Consider the following 16,835-nt stretch of genomic DNA (forward strand, 5'->3'; position numbering starts at 1 on the left):
GATATACAGAGATATGGGGTAACAAGACCTTATATTTCAGATAATACCTAGGATACAATAAAGAATAGACAAAAACAAAAGGTACAAAGATGAATTTAGGGGGAGATGGAGAATGAATGTAGACTAAATACTCCTGTTTAGGTAGGTACTTGTTAAATGAAAATCAAGTACAGATGAGAGAATATTTTGACAAACAGGCTGATGATGATGACAGCCAGGTGTTCTGGGAATGGCATAGGAGTCAGGGTAGTGCAAAATATCATTAATGAAATATCTGCTGGTGAGAAGAGGAAAATACCTGTCAAAAGTATAATATTAGAAGAAACCAAAACAACAGTGGATGGAACATTTTCTTGAGTTAGATGTGAGAGGGATAATTTAATTGATATACTACCTGAATGTCTGTATAAATGAATTTACAGCTTTTAAAGTGGAATTGGTAATAAAGAAATCTAGGAGATGGAAATATCTAGGTTATGGTGGAATCACCTCAGAGGTAAATTTAGCTGAAACTTTGAAAAGACATCTTTTATACAAATAGCCTTTTTGAGAATATGGAATGAAGAAAAAGCTTGATGAGGGATTTGGAAGTACATATACATATGTATAGCAGAGGTACCAAAGAAAGATGACCTTATAAAATGTTGGAACTATCAATAAGACTTGGAAAAAATTATAAAATTCATAGCAGTGAACAAGTAAATTTTAGAAAAGGTAGGAGTTGTACAGGGCAAGCAGGCTATTTGTGTTCAGACATATTTTGCAGCAGTGTGTGGAATTTAAAAATCACCCTCTGATAGCCCTTGTTTGTTTTAGGAAGTCATTTGGCTGCATCCACAGACCAATAATGTATTATGGAGGGTCTTGTGTCACAATGTCATTACTATTGAAAATTAAAGCTAATTTTAATTATTCAGGAACAAAGTAGATGCTAGATTATTGTTGATGGAATCTTCTCAAGTGAAATTCCAGTAGTTGGTTGCTACAAAGGAATGTTGTTTCTCCCAGTGTTTAACCTTTTATAATGAAAAAAAAGTGACTGGGGATGGAAGAAAAGCTTGCCTAACAGAATGCATCATATAGCTCGAGTTGACACTCGGAATTTAGGGCAGAATATTCACAGAGGAATGAAATAACGTGAGATGGATAAAGAATTAATGAGGTTAAATTGTTCAGATATTTAGGAACACGAAGTTGGAATTTAATTAAATATTAAAAAGGACAACAACAAATCTTAAGATTTGGAAATCGAATAGACTAAAACTGCATGTGAAAGTAGGGTTACACAAAAGTTTGGTAAGCTGTATGTTCCCGTACATTGATAAAACATGTTGTGCAGTAAATCCCCACTCTTCACAGACTCACAATTCATGGCCTCTCCAATTTGTGGATTTTTTATGGACCATATATATACCCATTATTCACGGAAAATTTGCCTATTTACAGTATTTTTCACTGAGAAATATTCACAATTTCACAAATTACTGTCTTTTCATAGTTTCGTGACTAAAGGCCCTTTTTGTGATAAAACTTAAAATAATCCAGTTCGAGCATTTTTAGATTATTTGCGAATTTTTTATGGACCATATATACAGTGGTCCCCCCGTATTCGTGGGGGATGCATACCAGACCCCCCCATCAATAGTTAGAACCCGTGAATGTTTGGAACCCCTATAAAAACACTAAAACCAGCCTATTTTGTTAGTTAAAACTCAAGAAAAACCCACTAAAAATTTTCATACTTGGTTTTTTTAATAGTTTTATCACAAAAAGTACATTTTATGATTAAATTTAAATTCGTCAAAAAAACCAGGAATTTGTGGGTATATATCATAGAAAAATACCGCGAATGCGCGAATTTTCCGCGAATAATGCAGGGAAAGGTTCCCGAGAGAAGTCCGCGAATCTGGAGAACGCAAATACGGGGGGCCCACAGTATACCCATTATTCATGGAAAATTCGCCTATTTACAGTATTTTCCACTGAGAAATATTCACAAATTACTGTCTTTCATAATTTCGTGACTAAATGCACTTTTTGTGATAAAACTTAAAATAATCCAGTTTGAGCATTTTTAGATTATTTTGTGTTTTAACTCTCAAAAAAGGCAGTTCTGAGCATTTTCAGAGGGTTTTAAGTATTTGTAGCTTTTGGCTCTTTGCAGGGGGGTTCTGCAGGTACCCATCCCCCGCAAATATGGGAGTTTACTGTATCGTTGAAATTATCAGAAAGATATTTTAATTGAAATCAACTTCTGCTTTAGATAGATTTTAAGTATTTTTAATCAGTTTATACCTTGATAATCAGTGATTGTAAATTCAATTTTATAGCAGATTTAGTGAAGCTTCACTCATTAAGAAACATATCCTTTTCTTGTGGTTGAAGTACAGATACTTCTATTTTTTTAAACAAACATATCATATTGAATATATTAAATATTAATAGTTATCCATTAATTTTAGTATAATTTGTAAAATCATACATAATCTATGCATTTTCCAGGGTGCAGACACTCATTTACAGTTGTTTCTTTTGATTTCTGAGTAGTTAGCCTCATAAATTTGCTGGAGGTTAATTCTTATTTTCACATTTTGCTTAACTAAATTAGTTAATTATTGGGACTTTGACTAAAGGATTGTGTTTGAATATGTAAGAACATATATAACTGTGTAATTAATTACTTGTAGATTTCAGTTTTGAACAAGCATAAAAAAAGTTTATTTTATATTCTAAATATTTTGGCATTTACGTACTGTGCAGTAGGTTTTTTATTTTCTGGTCTTAAAAAGTTGTTGGCAAAATTGCAGTGCCCTCTTTGATTCCAGATAGATGATGATTTTTATTGTAGAAAGCCAGAACATTAGACACTTTCTATACATACCTTTTCAATAAATAGCTACATAGAAAGTTTATCAGTTGCACATCAAAACCCTTTGCGCACAAATGCTCTTGGCCATAACTTTTGAATTTTATGCAATAGACCTTGTATTTAGTTAAATAGTAGGCATAAGCTGTAAATGAAATTATAATTTTCACTCTTTTGGTTGGGATTGATGGATGTATTTTACTGTCCCATTGTTACTCTAGTATATGATCTTATTTTTTTACTTTTCTTTGAGGTGCCTGTTGATAGGTGTTGGATTATGATTGTAAGGTTAATGTAATGTTACCCGTATTCATTAGAGAAACTTTAGACTAGATAATTTTTGAATGGCAAAAGTAGAATTTAAGAGAATTCTAGTTTTGTAAATGAACTGGATATTTAACATGCAGCACTCATTTTAACTTCAAAAAAGTATTTTCCAGTGAAAAATGTTGCCTTTTGGGTTTTTACTGATACCCTACTTTTGCGTAGTGTGAATGCAAGTTGTAAAGTACGTATGTAAATCAGTGTTGTCCTCGTGTTATGAGATGGATATGATTATTACTTTACTTCTTGGTTTGTAATGTTTTGTGTAGAACTGGATAAAGCTTTTTTTTTATGTTCTCAGTTACCATTGCAAATATAATCCCATGTAAAGGAAGAATCCTTCTTACATTTCTCATAGGTTTATTTACATCATGTATGGCATTTATCATTAACAGGTTGAAATAGAGAAGATGGAACCAGAGCGAACCCTGGCCGATGCAAAGTTTCAGACTGAAGGTACACCACGTAATAATTGTATTCTCTGTGACCTCAATGGCCATCTTCCACGTAGAACAGATGAAGATGATCTGAGTCTTGGTGCTTCAGCATCTCCAACTGCAAATGCTACGGAAAGAAAGTGGTTTGAAAGAAGCACGAATTATGAAAATACTTCTACTGAATATTCATACTCTTCAGCTTTGATAAAGCATGATACAGGTAAGTTAAATTTGTAAGAGTTAATTGATGTACATTTACCAAGGTGTACTTTTTTATTATTATGTGTTATTGGCTTAATTTCTTTGCTCAATCAGTTGAGTATTTTGAGATGAATACCGAGCCAGTTCAAAAGGTTTACACAGTATTTGAATGTTGAATTCATTGTCAGATATCATTTGGATTTAGCAGTAAATATTTTTTTAAACAGTTTATAAAAGTTTATAGCTTAAGTCTTTAAAGACTAAAACACATAGTACATGTTACTGTAAAGCAGAAAAAGTGCTGAATATAATTCGTGGCATCTTGCCATTAAAGATTATGTAATAAAACTAATATTAATAACTATAAGATGTTTACAGCAGTAAGAAAGTGTCTAAGTTTGCTCAATATCAAGAAAATGTATGATTCAACCAGACCTTTTGCATCATAAAAATCATAAGAAGAATAAATTGAAACAAACACCAGATGATTGGCTCAGGACATTTCATGTAAGAGTGAAAGAAATGGGAAACAGCTTTAAGGCACTGATGATCATTGAGAAGAATCATTTACTTTTGTGAAATTGGACATTGAAAATGACCTAGTAGCCAACAAGCTTTTTTGATACTGCTTTATATGATTACAGTATAGAATGTATCTTAATCCTCTTGTTATGTGCAGTCTAGCAAGGTAATATGTTGTTATTCAACTTACAGTATTTACTTAAATCCATATGCATGCAGGTTATGCGGGTCTTGTGAACCAAGCAATGACATGCTACCTCAACAGTCTTCTACAAACATTGTACATGACCCCAGAGTTTCGCAATGCGCTGTACCAGTGGGAATTCAGAGGGTCTGAAGAAGAAGCAAGCAAAAATATTCCTTGTCAGTTGCAAAGATTATTTTTGTTATTACAGGTAAGGTAAACCCCTTTCATAGTAGTAATTTTGGTTTTAATTTTATATGAATATTGCAAATTTAGGATCTATATGTATTTCTTGTTAATATATATAATATGTATATGTTGTAACTGAAATTAAATATATATTTATTATCTAATGGGAATTTATGATTTTCATTTAAAGAGAATTTGATATAAAGTATTACCAACTTCAGTAAAGAACAGCAATATCCTGAGAAGTTATTCAGCAGTTATTGTGTATCTTCTTAGAGATATATAGTGAGCTATTGAAAATTTTATATCTACTATAATAATTTGTCTAATGATTGCAGGACTTTTGTTGGCAATGCCAGACTTTATCATTTTATGTGTGTTATTTACTATTCATAGAAGTTGTAAACTCATTCCATATTTTTTATGTGTAATTAGACAAAACATATAATGTGCATGAGAAATCATAGTTATGTAATTTTGGAAAGATACGTTCATGCAGAATTATCACGGCTTGGACAAGTTTCTGATATTATTGATTGTTCTGACCAGACAACTAATAAAAGTGCCGTGGAGACTACTAATCTGACCAAGAGTTTTGGCTGGGATAGTAGTGAGGCATGGCAACAACATGACATTCAAGAGCTGTGTCGCGTCATGTTTGATGCTCTTGAGCAATGCTTCAAGAACACACACCAAGCAAATCTTATTAATGATCTGTATGAAGGTATGTTAACAGGTTTTCTGTTTTTTGGTGCATGTTTTCATGCTTCAGAAATTAGTGAAGAGTGATATCCCAAGTACTGTACAATTATGCTGTACTACAGAAGCAGCATCTATGAATTCTCTGGGAATAATTACTTTAAATATTTTTCATGCTTATATATACCACTGAAAAGAGCAATGTGGAGTATGTATATTGATGTGATGTAGCAGTAAAGAACATAATTGTAAAAGAACCTAGATCCCAGGAATTATATGGAGGTAGCCAACTTCAGTGATATTTGCACTTGATATTACAAGGCCAGTAATGCTGAGGTCACTAAATGGAAAGGAGCATGATTGTCACTTGCATATTAGAAAAAAGTAATTGATCAGTATTGTAATCAGTAGTATTGCTAATACTATAACCCTTAATGGACGGATACCCTCATGTGAGTAGCAATAACAGGTTTCGGGTGAGCAATATTACTCGCCATTGATTTTGAGGGAATAGGGGAGAACGAGATTCCATTACTTTCGTAGCCCATAAATTCACTAATGGCATCTTGTAGACTGCCTCAGCTTGCCAATTCTAGGCGTTTCATGACTTCATTGTGCATATGACTTCAAGGAGACATGTACTGCCTCTCTCTCACATGACGTCTGTTTATATATTTGCTCTTAAATATCCCCAGGGGTTGCTGTTGTTTTAGTATTTATTTTTTATGATAGTACTATATCAGTTATAATTGAGTATACCAGTTATAATTGTAATTTTGCAAAGAAATAGAAACTTGTATAATACTCCAAAAATGTTAATGCATCTTTGATCTCGGTAAATTTACTTAAATATTTTATAACAAATATATTCAAATTTATTACTGATTTTAGTTCTTATCTATTCTGATATTGTGTGAGCTGTAATTATAATTTCACAAAGTAAAATAAAATTATTTATTGGAAAAAACATGTATAACATGGTAAAATTTACAAATGTCTTGTAAGAAGTGTTGTAAATAGTCTTTTTCAATTTCTCATAGAAGGTAAGGAAAAATACTTTTTCTGACACCATGTGCATTTGCATATCTCTTTCCATTGATGTTTTTTTTCTTAAATTGCATTGATGTTTTTTTTTCATTAAATTGGCTGACCTCAAAGTTTCCCCGGCCTGGGGTGCTGCATGTTTTTTTATTTTTAGCCTGGCTCTTAAAGGATAATGTTTACATTTTTTTGAATTATAATTTAAAGACATTGCCATCTCAAAAGGTTGAATGTATTTTTATGCTTCCCAGGAAAAATGAGTGACTACGTTAAGTGCCTGGAATGTGGTAATGAAGGAGCAAGAGAAGATACATATTTAGATATACCCCTTCCCATCCGACCATTCGGCTCCAGCACAGCTTACAAATCTGTGGTAAGTTAACTAAAATTGACAGTTTAATAACTTAAGTGATAGTGTGATGATAGCTCATTTATGAATTTTAAAAAAATCTTTTTTATGATCATTTTCAACGTGGCTTATATTTTTTTTATTTATTGTATGTTTCAAAGATTCTGCATGTGAATGGGGACCCAAAGTAGAATCATTACACCTAGGTTTCCAGATTCTTGTTTATTCTAATTGGGCATACTTGTCTTGAATGTAAATTTTTTTCATTGCAGGAGGAAGCCCTTAAAGCATTTGTTGAACCAGAGCTACTAACGGGGAATAACAAGTATAAATGCTCAAAATGTGATTCCTTGTGTGATGCTCATAAAGGCCTCAAATTTACACATTTTCCGTACCTGCTTACAATACACCTCATGCGCTTTGACTTTGATTATAATACGCTACATAGAATCAAGTTGAATGACAAGTAAGTAGAAGAGTTACTCTATAATTCTTGTACTACATACATGGATGAGGATATTGTATAATTCTTGTACCACATACATAGATGAAGATATTGTATGAGACTTGGCTATGACTACATTTCTCTTTCATTTGACTAGTATGATAGTTTATCAGATTGTTTGAAAAAGTTTAACAAATAAATCATTTGTATAATGTTTGAAAACATTTAACAAATAAGTCAGTTGTATAATACTCTGAAACAGAGATGTTGGTCTGAAGGAAAGTAAATATTTATGATTAAATGAAATGCCCACCTCATTTGGTGTAATGGCAGCTACTGATTTGTTTGGTTTTCCTTGACATGGTAGTCTTAGTAAGTGAGAGCCATTTGTAAATAGTACAAGATTGTTTTGTTACAAGAATGTTAATCATGTCTATGCCTATGTTCTGTTCTGAATGTTCCTAGTTATGTCTTGTCATTTAGAAAAGGAGGTAGTTTGTTATGCGTGTACCCTCTAGATCCTCAGGTATTTTTAAACCAATAATAACCATGCTTTATGTGATCCAGGTATTTTCCAGGTCATTACTTTGCAACTCTTATTATCGATTGATATTCCAATTTTTCTCATTTGAAATAATTTATTTCAGACTATGTTTACTTTTTGTAAGGGATCAAAAGGTGGCTTTGTATCTATGAGGCTGTTCAGTTGCCCAGTATGATCTGTTGATTGCTAGCATTGTAAGGTGTAACTATCATCTAGAGAAGATTTATTGATCATTCTGAGAATGCATCCCTTTTACATTGTTCCTTCATATGTGGTCAGTGTTGTGTGCAGTTCTAACTTATTTCTTAGTTTGGTGCTGATGTTTAAGGAAAGCTCTTTAACTGGGATTTTAACTGAATAACCAGTCGTTATTCAATGAAGTTCCTTTTTGTTTAAAGTATAGTTTACTTTCCCGTATTGTTTTCTGTAGTACATTGAAGAGTAAGTATGCTATGCTTTGCCTCTTCCATGTATATTTTGGGGTAGTTACATTCATTAACCCTTTTTTTTATTGTTTACTGTGCATTTTTTTCCTTATGCCATTTGTCAGGTTCGTGATCTCTTTAAGTATGCCATCTCATGTATTCTACATTCATCAAATTACTCTTCTGTTCCTCTTATTCTGAATTAGTAAGTCAGTTACTTCTGTCATTATGTGTCACAAATGTAAGTGTGATAATGAGTATTTGTTCATATACGGAAAAAACCTTTGGTCTTAACATTAGGATAAATACTCAGCGCCAGCTGCAAACAGGTAAAATTAAAATAATTGTGTACGCAAGAGACTATTGGCATCTGTGCTTGGTCACGAGACATGTGGAGCCACCCACATACCCCACTTTAACTCGTGACCCTGTTAGTTATTTTCTTACCGCCTTTAAGAGGACGTACTTTGCCTCTGTCCTTTTAAAGCCGGTTTAGTTTACCCCCTGTTGTTTTGAATTGTTGTTTGGAATTCCCAGGCATGAGAACATGAAGTCTTCTCATGCTTTGAAGTATATATCTTAGTTTTACCAGACCACTGAGCTGATTAACAGCTCTCCCTAGGGCTGGCCCGAAGGATTAGATATTTTTACGTGACTAGGATTCAATTGATTACCTATCAACGGGACCTACAGCTTATTGTGGAATCCGAACCACATTATATCGAGAAAGGTATTTCTATCACCAGAAATAAATCTCTCTTGTTCCGGCCGTTGGCCGGGCCGAGAATCGAACTCGGGCCACCGAATTAGCAGCCGAGTGCGAAGTCCACTCGGCCAACGTGGGACTAAACTCTCATGCTTTGAGACTTCCTGGATATGCTTAGAGACTTCCTGGATATCACAAGAAGCAGATAAACACCCTGATATTTTCTTCGACGATTTCGACGTCGAGGTACTCATCGTGTAGTAAGTCGTAGGTGCAGAAACTCTTAAGGTACAATTAATTCGTTACCTGTGCTTTGAAATATCACATATTCATATGGATTGCCTGTAAATCCAAAGCTTGGATGTATCAGGATGTGCTTTGGGAAGTAATTATGTATAATTGTGCTCCTTTCCCTGCGGGGAGAGGTGTGCATCGCCATCTTGTTTTCGTTTCAGATACGTGGGTAGAGATGATGCAGGTGTGCGGTCGGCGTTAGGCTTGTTAGGAGAACTAACCCAAGAAGAACAGTTGGTTTGATGTATAACGTCGTGCTACCATCCAGGGTCCCACGTGATGGATGTCCCTTTTATCCTGATATGCACTGAATGGCGGTCGGATGCGTCGTCATCTGTAAAGAAGCAGATAGTGCAACAAGGCAGCCTTTAATGTCAGGTTGCCATGCCTACGAAAATAACATCAACAGCCTTGCACTTCTGGTAGAGTGCTGGCTTCGTATTCAAGATGCTCAGTGACGTCATAAACATGGCGACCGCCAGGACGTCACTTCACAGCTGTGGCCTATAGGGAGATATTCTTTCTTTTTCACTTCGAGGTACAAGGGTAATTTACAACTATGCTTTTGGATTTGGAGATTTTTAATTTACATTGTTTTTGAGAGAAATTACAAGCGTTGGCATATATAACAGTCACATAATGGAAAAGACAGTCTTTCCTCTGTATCCTTCCACTTAGGTGTCAACAAGCTTAGGTGACTGGCTTTGACGCCAGTGCGTTCTCTTGCCAATCCTGGTAGAATAGGGACTTCGTAGCTGATCCTCGAGCCAAGAGGAGAAGTTTCTTCTCCATCTTCAAGCCAGGATTGTTACATCCCTATTATATGAAAGCACAAGAAGTAGTTGTAATTGCCAAACAAGTGAATGGTGGAAGTTTGGTCTAGTGTGGCTGTGAAGGGTTAGAGAAGGCTAGAATCAGGGACTTCGTGGCTGATCCTCGTGCCAAGAGGGGAAGAATAATTTCTTCATCTTCGAGCCAGGAATGTCACATCCTTGTAAAGTAGAAATGCCACAGCAGGTTGGGTCTCTTGATTTTGGCTGCAAGAGTACCATCAACAGCCACACGCTTCCATCAAATGTGATGACGTCATAGCCAAAACTGCTTGCAAAATGGCGGTAGTCATGACGTCACAGCCCACTGACTATTCGAGATCGAGCCATCAGTTACCATTAAAGATAAAAGATGCCGCGGTCGTATGGTCGGACGGCCATGACGCACCCGGACATTTGTTAGAGGGTAGGAGTGAGTTAATGTCTCCTGGGGCTGAACAAAGTACGTTAGAACCGGAGGAAAGAGAAAGCCAAGAGTTTCTGGCTTTGTATTTGGAGGTGATTGATTTGATTCGTCAATTCAATAACCTTCCGGAGAGCACGGAGACACCTGCCAGTATGCTTTCCCTGGGGATTGACATGGTGTTTGGATTGAAAAAGGATACGAAGGTGTATGAATTACCTTGTTCAAGTCATGTAGAGTCCATTTTACAACACGTAAATGCTCGGATTGCTGGAAGGCTATGGATTCCTCTTAGTAACCGTATACAGCCTGAATGGTGGGAATTAGCATACTTTGTGTTGACCCCAGAAAACTTCAAACCTTTACAGGTAAGAAGAATTCCTATGTTTTATATACTTGTTGATATAATCTGGTTTGTTCTTATAAGAATATTGACCAATCGCTTCGACTCCTACACAAGTAGTTAAAGTTAATCGAAAGCTTGGTTCCTTAGAAATAAAGTACTGTAGAACCACTCTTCTTAATGAAACCGCATGGACACTTAAGTCGAAAGGGGGATGTGAGCTTCTTTCTTTCGCCACTTAAGGCAGCCAAGCCTAGGTAGGGCTAATTGAGTCATACCTTTTAGCCTAACAAGTGGTTAAATTCGTAGCCTATTCCAGCCAGTCCGAGTCTACTGCTACTATCTTAGTTAATCTGAGTAGTAGTTCTTAGCTTAGACTGTCCGAACTAACTGGGTTGGGTATGCAGGGGCTGGCTTGGACTAGCTAAGGTTGTGGTTTAGTTTTCGAACCTGCATTTACTATCTTAGATTAATCTGTGTGGTACAATTCTTAGTTAGCTTAGCCTAACTCATTGGTTAGATGGTTCCAACATACATGTCGTCCATGTCAACTTAGCCTAACAGTGGGTTGATGACTTAGCATGGTCTGGCTGCGTGAACATGCCTTTACTATCTTAGCTTGGGCGAATTAGTAAGGTTATAAGTATAGCCGAGCATAGACTAGAGCCTAGGCTACCCATTCGAAACACTTTTACCACCTCAGCCTAGAAGGTTGGGGTTGTAGCCTAGCATGTATAGCCCAAACTTGCTTGAACGACTTTACCCTAACCTAAGTCATTTAGTTTCTAGATTAAGCTAGTCTATACTGGCCTAGCCTAGTTAAGAGTATATCTCTGATGGACTTAACCTACCCTAAGTGATGGAGGAGTTAACCTATCCTAATTGGAAGAGTTAACATAGCCTAACCTAACCAAGCCAGGGTCAACCTGGTCTTGCCAACTTAAAATAAGTTAGTCAATTCTTAATTGACTATACCTACTTAGACTAGTCCAAGTGGTTGTTGGCTAGATTAACCTAGAATCTGCAAATGGGTCTCTTCCATCCTGGTCTAGGTTCTGTATTGAAGTTGTGAACTTAACATAGAGGGTTCGAGCTTCAGTTGGCTGGAGCAAGGCATTAGAACCTTATCATATTTGGAAGGGGAAGGTGGGGAGTTTCCCATTCTTCAATGAGGTGGGGTGAAGTGATGTTGGGTACATTTCTAGGCTAGGTTACTCGAGAATAGCACCATGGTGGTTTCTGGCAATATAGGATTTCCCTTTGGAAGGTAGCATATTCAACATATACCCGTATATTGTAACTGGTCGCTGCATAAGGTGTTTCGTGGTTGGGAAGTAACATTATTTGTGGAAAAATGAGCCATGTCCTGTTACCTGATTAATTCCTTTGACAGGAGGATAATTAGGACATGTCTGAATAGAATATATTATCATAGGACATTCTCCTGGGGTTTTCCTATGATATCGTCCATATAATTGGGAAAGTTAAGTGTATCTTAGTTTTTACAAAAACACCTAGCAACGGGACCTGCAGCTTATTGTGGGATCCGAACTGCACTATATCGATAAATTAATTTCTATCACCAGAAATAAGTTTTTCTGATTCCACGTTGGCCGAGCCGGGTGTTGGACCTTGGACCACCAGTTTGGCAGATGAGTGCACAAACCACTCGTCCAGAGAGGAACTCGTATAATGGAAAAACCATGTAAGAGTTGTCTCGGGTTTCACCCTCCGAGGAGCCTGAGGATTCCATTTGCGATACTGGTCACAACCTGGAGGTTACGCAAACTCTAGGTTCTACCTGTTCCTCCGTGTCCCGAACAGAAGAATGGGTTCCAGTAATTAAGGAGGACCCAAGATGAGTGACTGATGAAGTTTATCGTAGCTCAATCATCGCTACCAGGTTCGTGTGGGGAAGAGGCACCACCGATAGGTAGAATTAATATCTCAAGGTCTGGAGGTTGCCCAGTATCCCTTTTCAAACTAATAGTTTTAAGATTTTGGGTGTAGTGTGTCACCTCGGGTGTAACACGACTCCAAAGGTCTTTAGCTCACATATAAAGAATGACTCTCTGGCCGTGACTGCCTGTATAGAAGAGGTTTCTGTCTATTTAAGTCATTCGGTCAGTAGACAATGATCTGGTGGAGAGGTGGTCAGAACAGAGGGAAATGTCTGTAATTACATGTATGGTGATATACATTGGACTGGTGATCGGGCATGTGAATATCACTTCACACTGAATAATCTTCAGATGAATCAGGAGCAGTGAAATGGCTGGGGCACATAAGAACTCTGATCTGATAAGTGAAATCATACTCTGTATCAAAGTAGGCTTGATGGATTCAAAAGTAGTTAGGAACATCAGTTCCAATTTGCCCCAGAATCCGGGATAATGAGTCAATGCAGCACAGGTCATGATGACAGATACATTTCTTAGTCATGCTCAGTACGGTGTGAGTATGTGTGAAAGACCTTCAAGTGGACCGGCTTTGACTTGTCAAAGTACTCTGTGGTTATAGAAAGAACTACGTCACCTAGAAAAAAAAGGTGGTTAGACGTAAAGGAACAGGCCAAACAGAGGCGATCGGTCAAGCCTACTCCTTGTAGTCAGGTTGTACCAATGAGGTTATACAGAAGAGAAGGTCATCAGAGGAATACGGGCCTTCTGGCAATTAAGAACATATCTGTTAAAATGATCGTGACGGTTGGTCTGTGACTGTATCAAAGCTCAAAATTGTGCAATGTTAAGAAGGTGTCTGTCTGTTCATGTAAATTTGAGAGTGGGTTCATTGTTATGAAAAACCACTTTCAATTTCCTATATATAAATAAGGTTGCCCAGAGGTCCTTGGACACAATTTCCTTGGGTTCTTTGGTGGCTGCTCAACAAATGGTGTAACTCATCCAGTACCCCTGGCAGGTCAGTTGGTATCTTGTCTAAGATGATGGGATGAATGTGAAATGGAGGAGTTAACTGGCCTCTTTCCTTTTCAAATTTCTGTCTCCTTTACTTCGGGCAGTAAAAAGAGAGTACCATCATAAGCTGGAATGGACAAAGTACAGGTGAGTGAAGTAGCCGTACTGTTAGGGTTAGTATCAGTAAGATACCTATCAGTAGCAGGACATTCCTCTCTTTAGCAAGGGGGAGAGGAATGATAACAAACCTACATGAGTGGATGAATTGGTTTGTTAGAAGAACAGATCTTATCTTCCTTGGACGCAATGAACTATGACATTGTGTAGAACCCAGAAGTCTGACTCTATGATATTCATATATGTCTTAGATTCTGAAATACTGGTCAGTTGTTTTGTAGAATTCTGGTATTCAGAAAACTGATCAAAGGTGGCAGACTCCCTTTTGGTTAATAGTACTTACCTTCCACCAAGAGTAAGTCTATCCTAATGTTAAGACCGAAGGTTTGTTTCGTATATGAATAAATGACAAATTTTTAACCAATTTGTATTTTTCAAACTTACAAACCTAAGGTCTTAACATACAAAGGCCTGCCTCTAACCACCCCTCTATCAACTAACCTGGGTTGGAAGAATAACTAACGGGGTCACAAGTTAGAGTAGGGTATGTGGGTGGCTCCACATGTCTCGTGACCAAGCACAGATGCCAATAGTCCCTTGTGTACACAATTATTTTAAACTTTACCGGTTTCCAGCTGGTATTTATCCTAATGTTAAGACCTCAGGTTTGTAAGTTATGAAAAATACAGATTGGTTAAAAATTTGTCATTTTCCTGGTGCAGTAAATGAGAATTAATCATGCCCTAATATTTGCTACATCAGTTCAAGTGATTTGCTATAATTATTTTTAGTCTTTTGCTCTAGTGGCCATTATCACACTTACTTTAGTTATATGGTTAATTTTGTGTGTTATACTATTCCTATCTGTAATTATTCATCAGATTTGTTGACCACTTTTCTACTACATATTGTCTGAGGTGTCATCATCATCTCAGTAGTAGGTTGTTCATTGTGAGGGGACATTCTGGGCACTTTGTTCAAGGAGTTTTGTTGTCAAAATGTATGAAATCTCCTCTAGGGATACTTTGATATCCAGGTCAGTTTGGTATCTTTATTGAGGGTCGTGGTGGAACAGCACCAGTCCTCAGAAAGTGTCTCTGCCCAGGGTTTGTTTTCTGTCCATTCTTCAATCACTATACTCACTCTCACTTGTTTGATGCAGTACTGCTGATTGGCCTTATGCCTAGCATACCAACTCCTTATCTGCTTTGCCTGCAGTCCAACTTGTTACAATAATGCCCATTTCACATTAGACTGGCTTGATGTGCTTTTGGTACCAGCCAGGACTGCTTTGGCTGAAGACCACTCCACTTCTGACCATGCTGCTCCATATCTTTGAATATTTTGGACACGAATATAGATGTGGATATGAGTAGTGTTTATGTATATAAAAAAAAAACTGAACACTTGTAATAAATTACTTTTTATGCTTTACTATAAGAAATGTATATGTTGTGTTCTTTCAGTGTTGTTTTTAGGCTACTTTTAAACTTTGTTTGAATTGTTCTGTAGATATTCGGCTACTTTTTTTAATATTCTGTGATATAGGTACAGTGGTCCCCCCCTGTATTCGCAGGATGAGTACCAGACCCCCCCCCCCCCCCCCCCCCCCCCCCCTGTGAATAGTTGGAACCCCTATAAAAATGCTTAAAGCCTTCTATTTTGTTAGTTAAAACTCAAGAAAAACCCACTAAGAATTTTTATACCTGTTTTTTTTAATAGTTTTATCACAAAAAGTGCATTGTATGATGAAATTGATAAAAAAAACCAGGAATTTGTGGATATTTCTCATAGAAAAATACCTCGAATAGGCAAATTTTCCGCAAAAATGTTCCTGAGAGAAATCTGTGAATGTGTGAGTCCGCGAATCCGGAGAACGCGAATACGGGGGGTCACTGCACATCATTATAGTGTTTTTTTGGAGTATTTGATTTAATATTGTTTATTTTTCAGAGTGACCTTCCCAAGTATTCTAGATTTAAATAGCTTCATTGAAACTGAGGGATTATCTGGGGCAGTAGTCACCCCAGATAAGCCTTCTATTGACAAGGTTGATGATGCATCTACAACAGACTCAGGCTCAGCTCTCGATGTGGAGGATAGCTCAGTTGAAAATACCTCAAATTCACTACATGAATCAGACAATCAGGTAACAGTCACTACTTGTGAATGATTGTTATGTAAGAGCAAGTGGAAACATTGATGACAGTGATATTTTATATTAGCTCTAAGGTACATTTAACAAGTTAAGTGTGTGGATAGTAGGGAGAAATTCATGTATACATATTGACTGTATAGTAGGCATAGCATTGCTTAGTATACTAGAGGAAGTGTAGAGTAAGCTTTTAATTGAAAAAGACAGTTGATGAAAGTATACTAGAGGAAGTGTAGAGTAAGCTTTTAATTGAAAAAGACAGTTGATTAAAGTATACTAGAGAAAGTGTAGAGTAAGCTTTTAATTGAAAAAGACAATTGATGAAAGGATTGATAGGGGAAAGAACAGTGTAGTAGATCAATGTTTTAGTTTGAGAGTAAAAGGGAAACCTTTATGTATCACTACAGGGATACAAAAAGCTTTTGATTGAATTGATTGAGGATACTGAAAGTGACTGATATGGAAGATAATTTGTTAATTTAAAAGTTTTTTGATGGAACGAAATGTGTTATGCAGATGGGAGTGTGATTACTTGGGTGCAAATCTTTGTCTGAGATGCAGTGTGATGTGCTTGAGGATGTTTGTTACAGAAGATGGTTTGCCAAGTGTATTCAAACTATGTAATTTATATTGAAAACAAAATATGTTAGAGTATGTAGATAGAACAGTGACTGGTATGGTGTAAGAGTTGGTCTGAGACTGGGGTATGTTATGTCTCCATGTATTGATGATGTGTCAAGTGAAGTCAAAGAAACGACATTAGATACAGATGCAGAGTTACAGGATAAAACTTTGTAAAGTTTAGGATGTAGACATTGGTTGCAAATGGAGAATGGAATGGCTATT

The 16,835-nt window shown here is 36.5% G+C and overlaps 1 protein-coding gene across 12 annotated transcripts in view; it reads left to right on the plus strand.

Moving 5' to 3' along the window:
- The window catches only part of LOC135200764 (ubiquitin carboxyl-terminal hydrolase 47-like), a 138,624-nt gene that overhangs the window by 75,763 nt on the left and 46,026 nt on the right, over window positions 1–16,835 (plus strand). For all 12 annotated transcript variants that reach the window (XM_064229394.1, XM_064229393.1, XM_064229395.1 and 9 more), the window contains 6 exons: window positions 3,586–3,847; window positions 4,570–4,745; window positions 5,273–5,447; window positions 6,715–6,836; window positions 7,085–7,278; window positions 15,788–15,983. In XM_064229394.1, coding sequence (XP_064085464.1) covers window positions 3,586–3,847; window positions 4,570–4,745; window positions 5,273–5,447; window positions 6,715–6,836; window positions 7,085–7,278; window positions 15,788–15,983 — 1,125 coding nt within the window. The remainder of the gene's footprint in view (window positions 1–3,585; window positions 3,848–4,569; window positions 4,746–5,272; window positions 5,448–6,714; window positions 6,837–7,084; window positions 7,279–15,787; window positions 15,984–16,835) is intronic.

The sequence above is a fragment of the Macrobrachium nipponense genome, chromosome 27, assembly GCF_015104395.2.
Source record: "Macrobrachium nipponense isolate FS-2020 chromosome 27, ASM1510439v2, whole genome shotgun sequence".
In the NCBI taxonomy this organism is placed as follows: Eukaryota; Metazoa; Arthropoda; class Malacostraca; order Decapoda; family Palaemonidae; genus Macrobrachium; species Macrobrachium nipponense.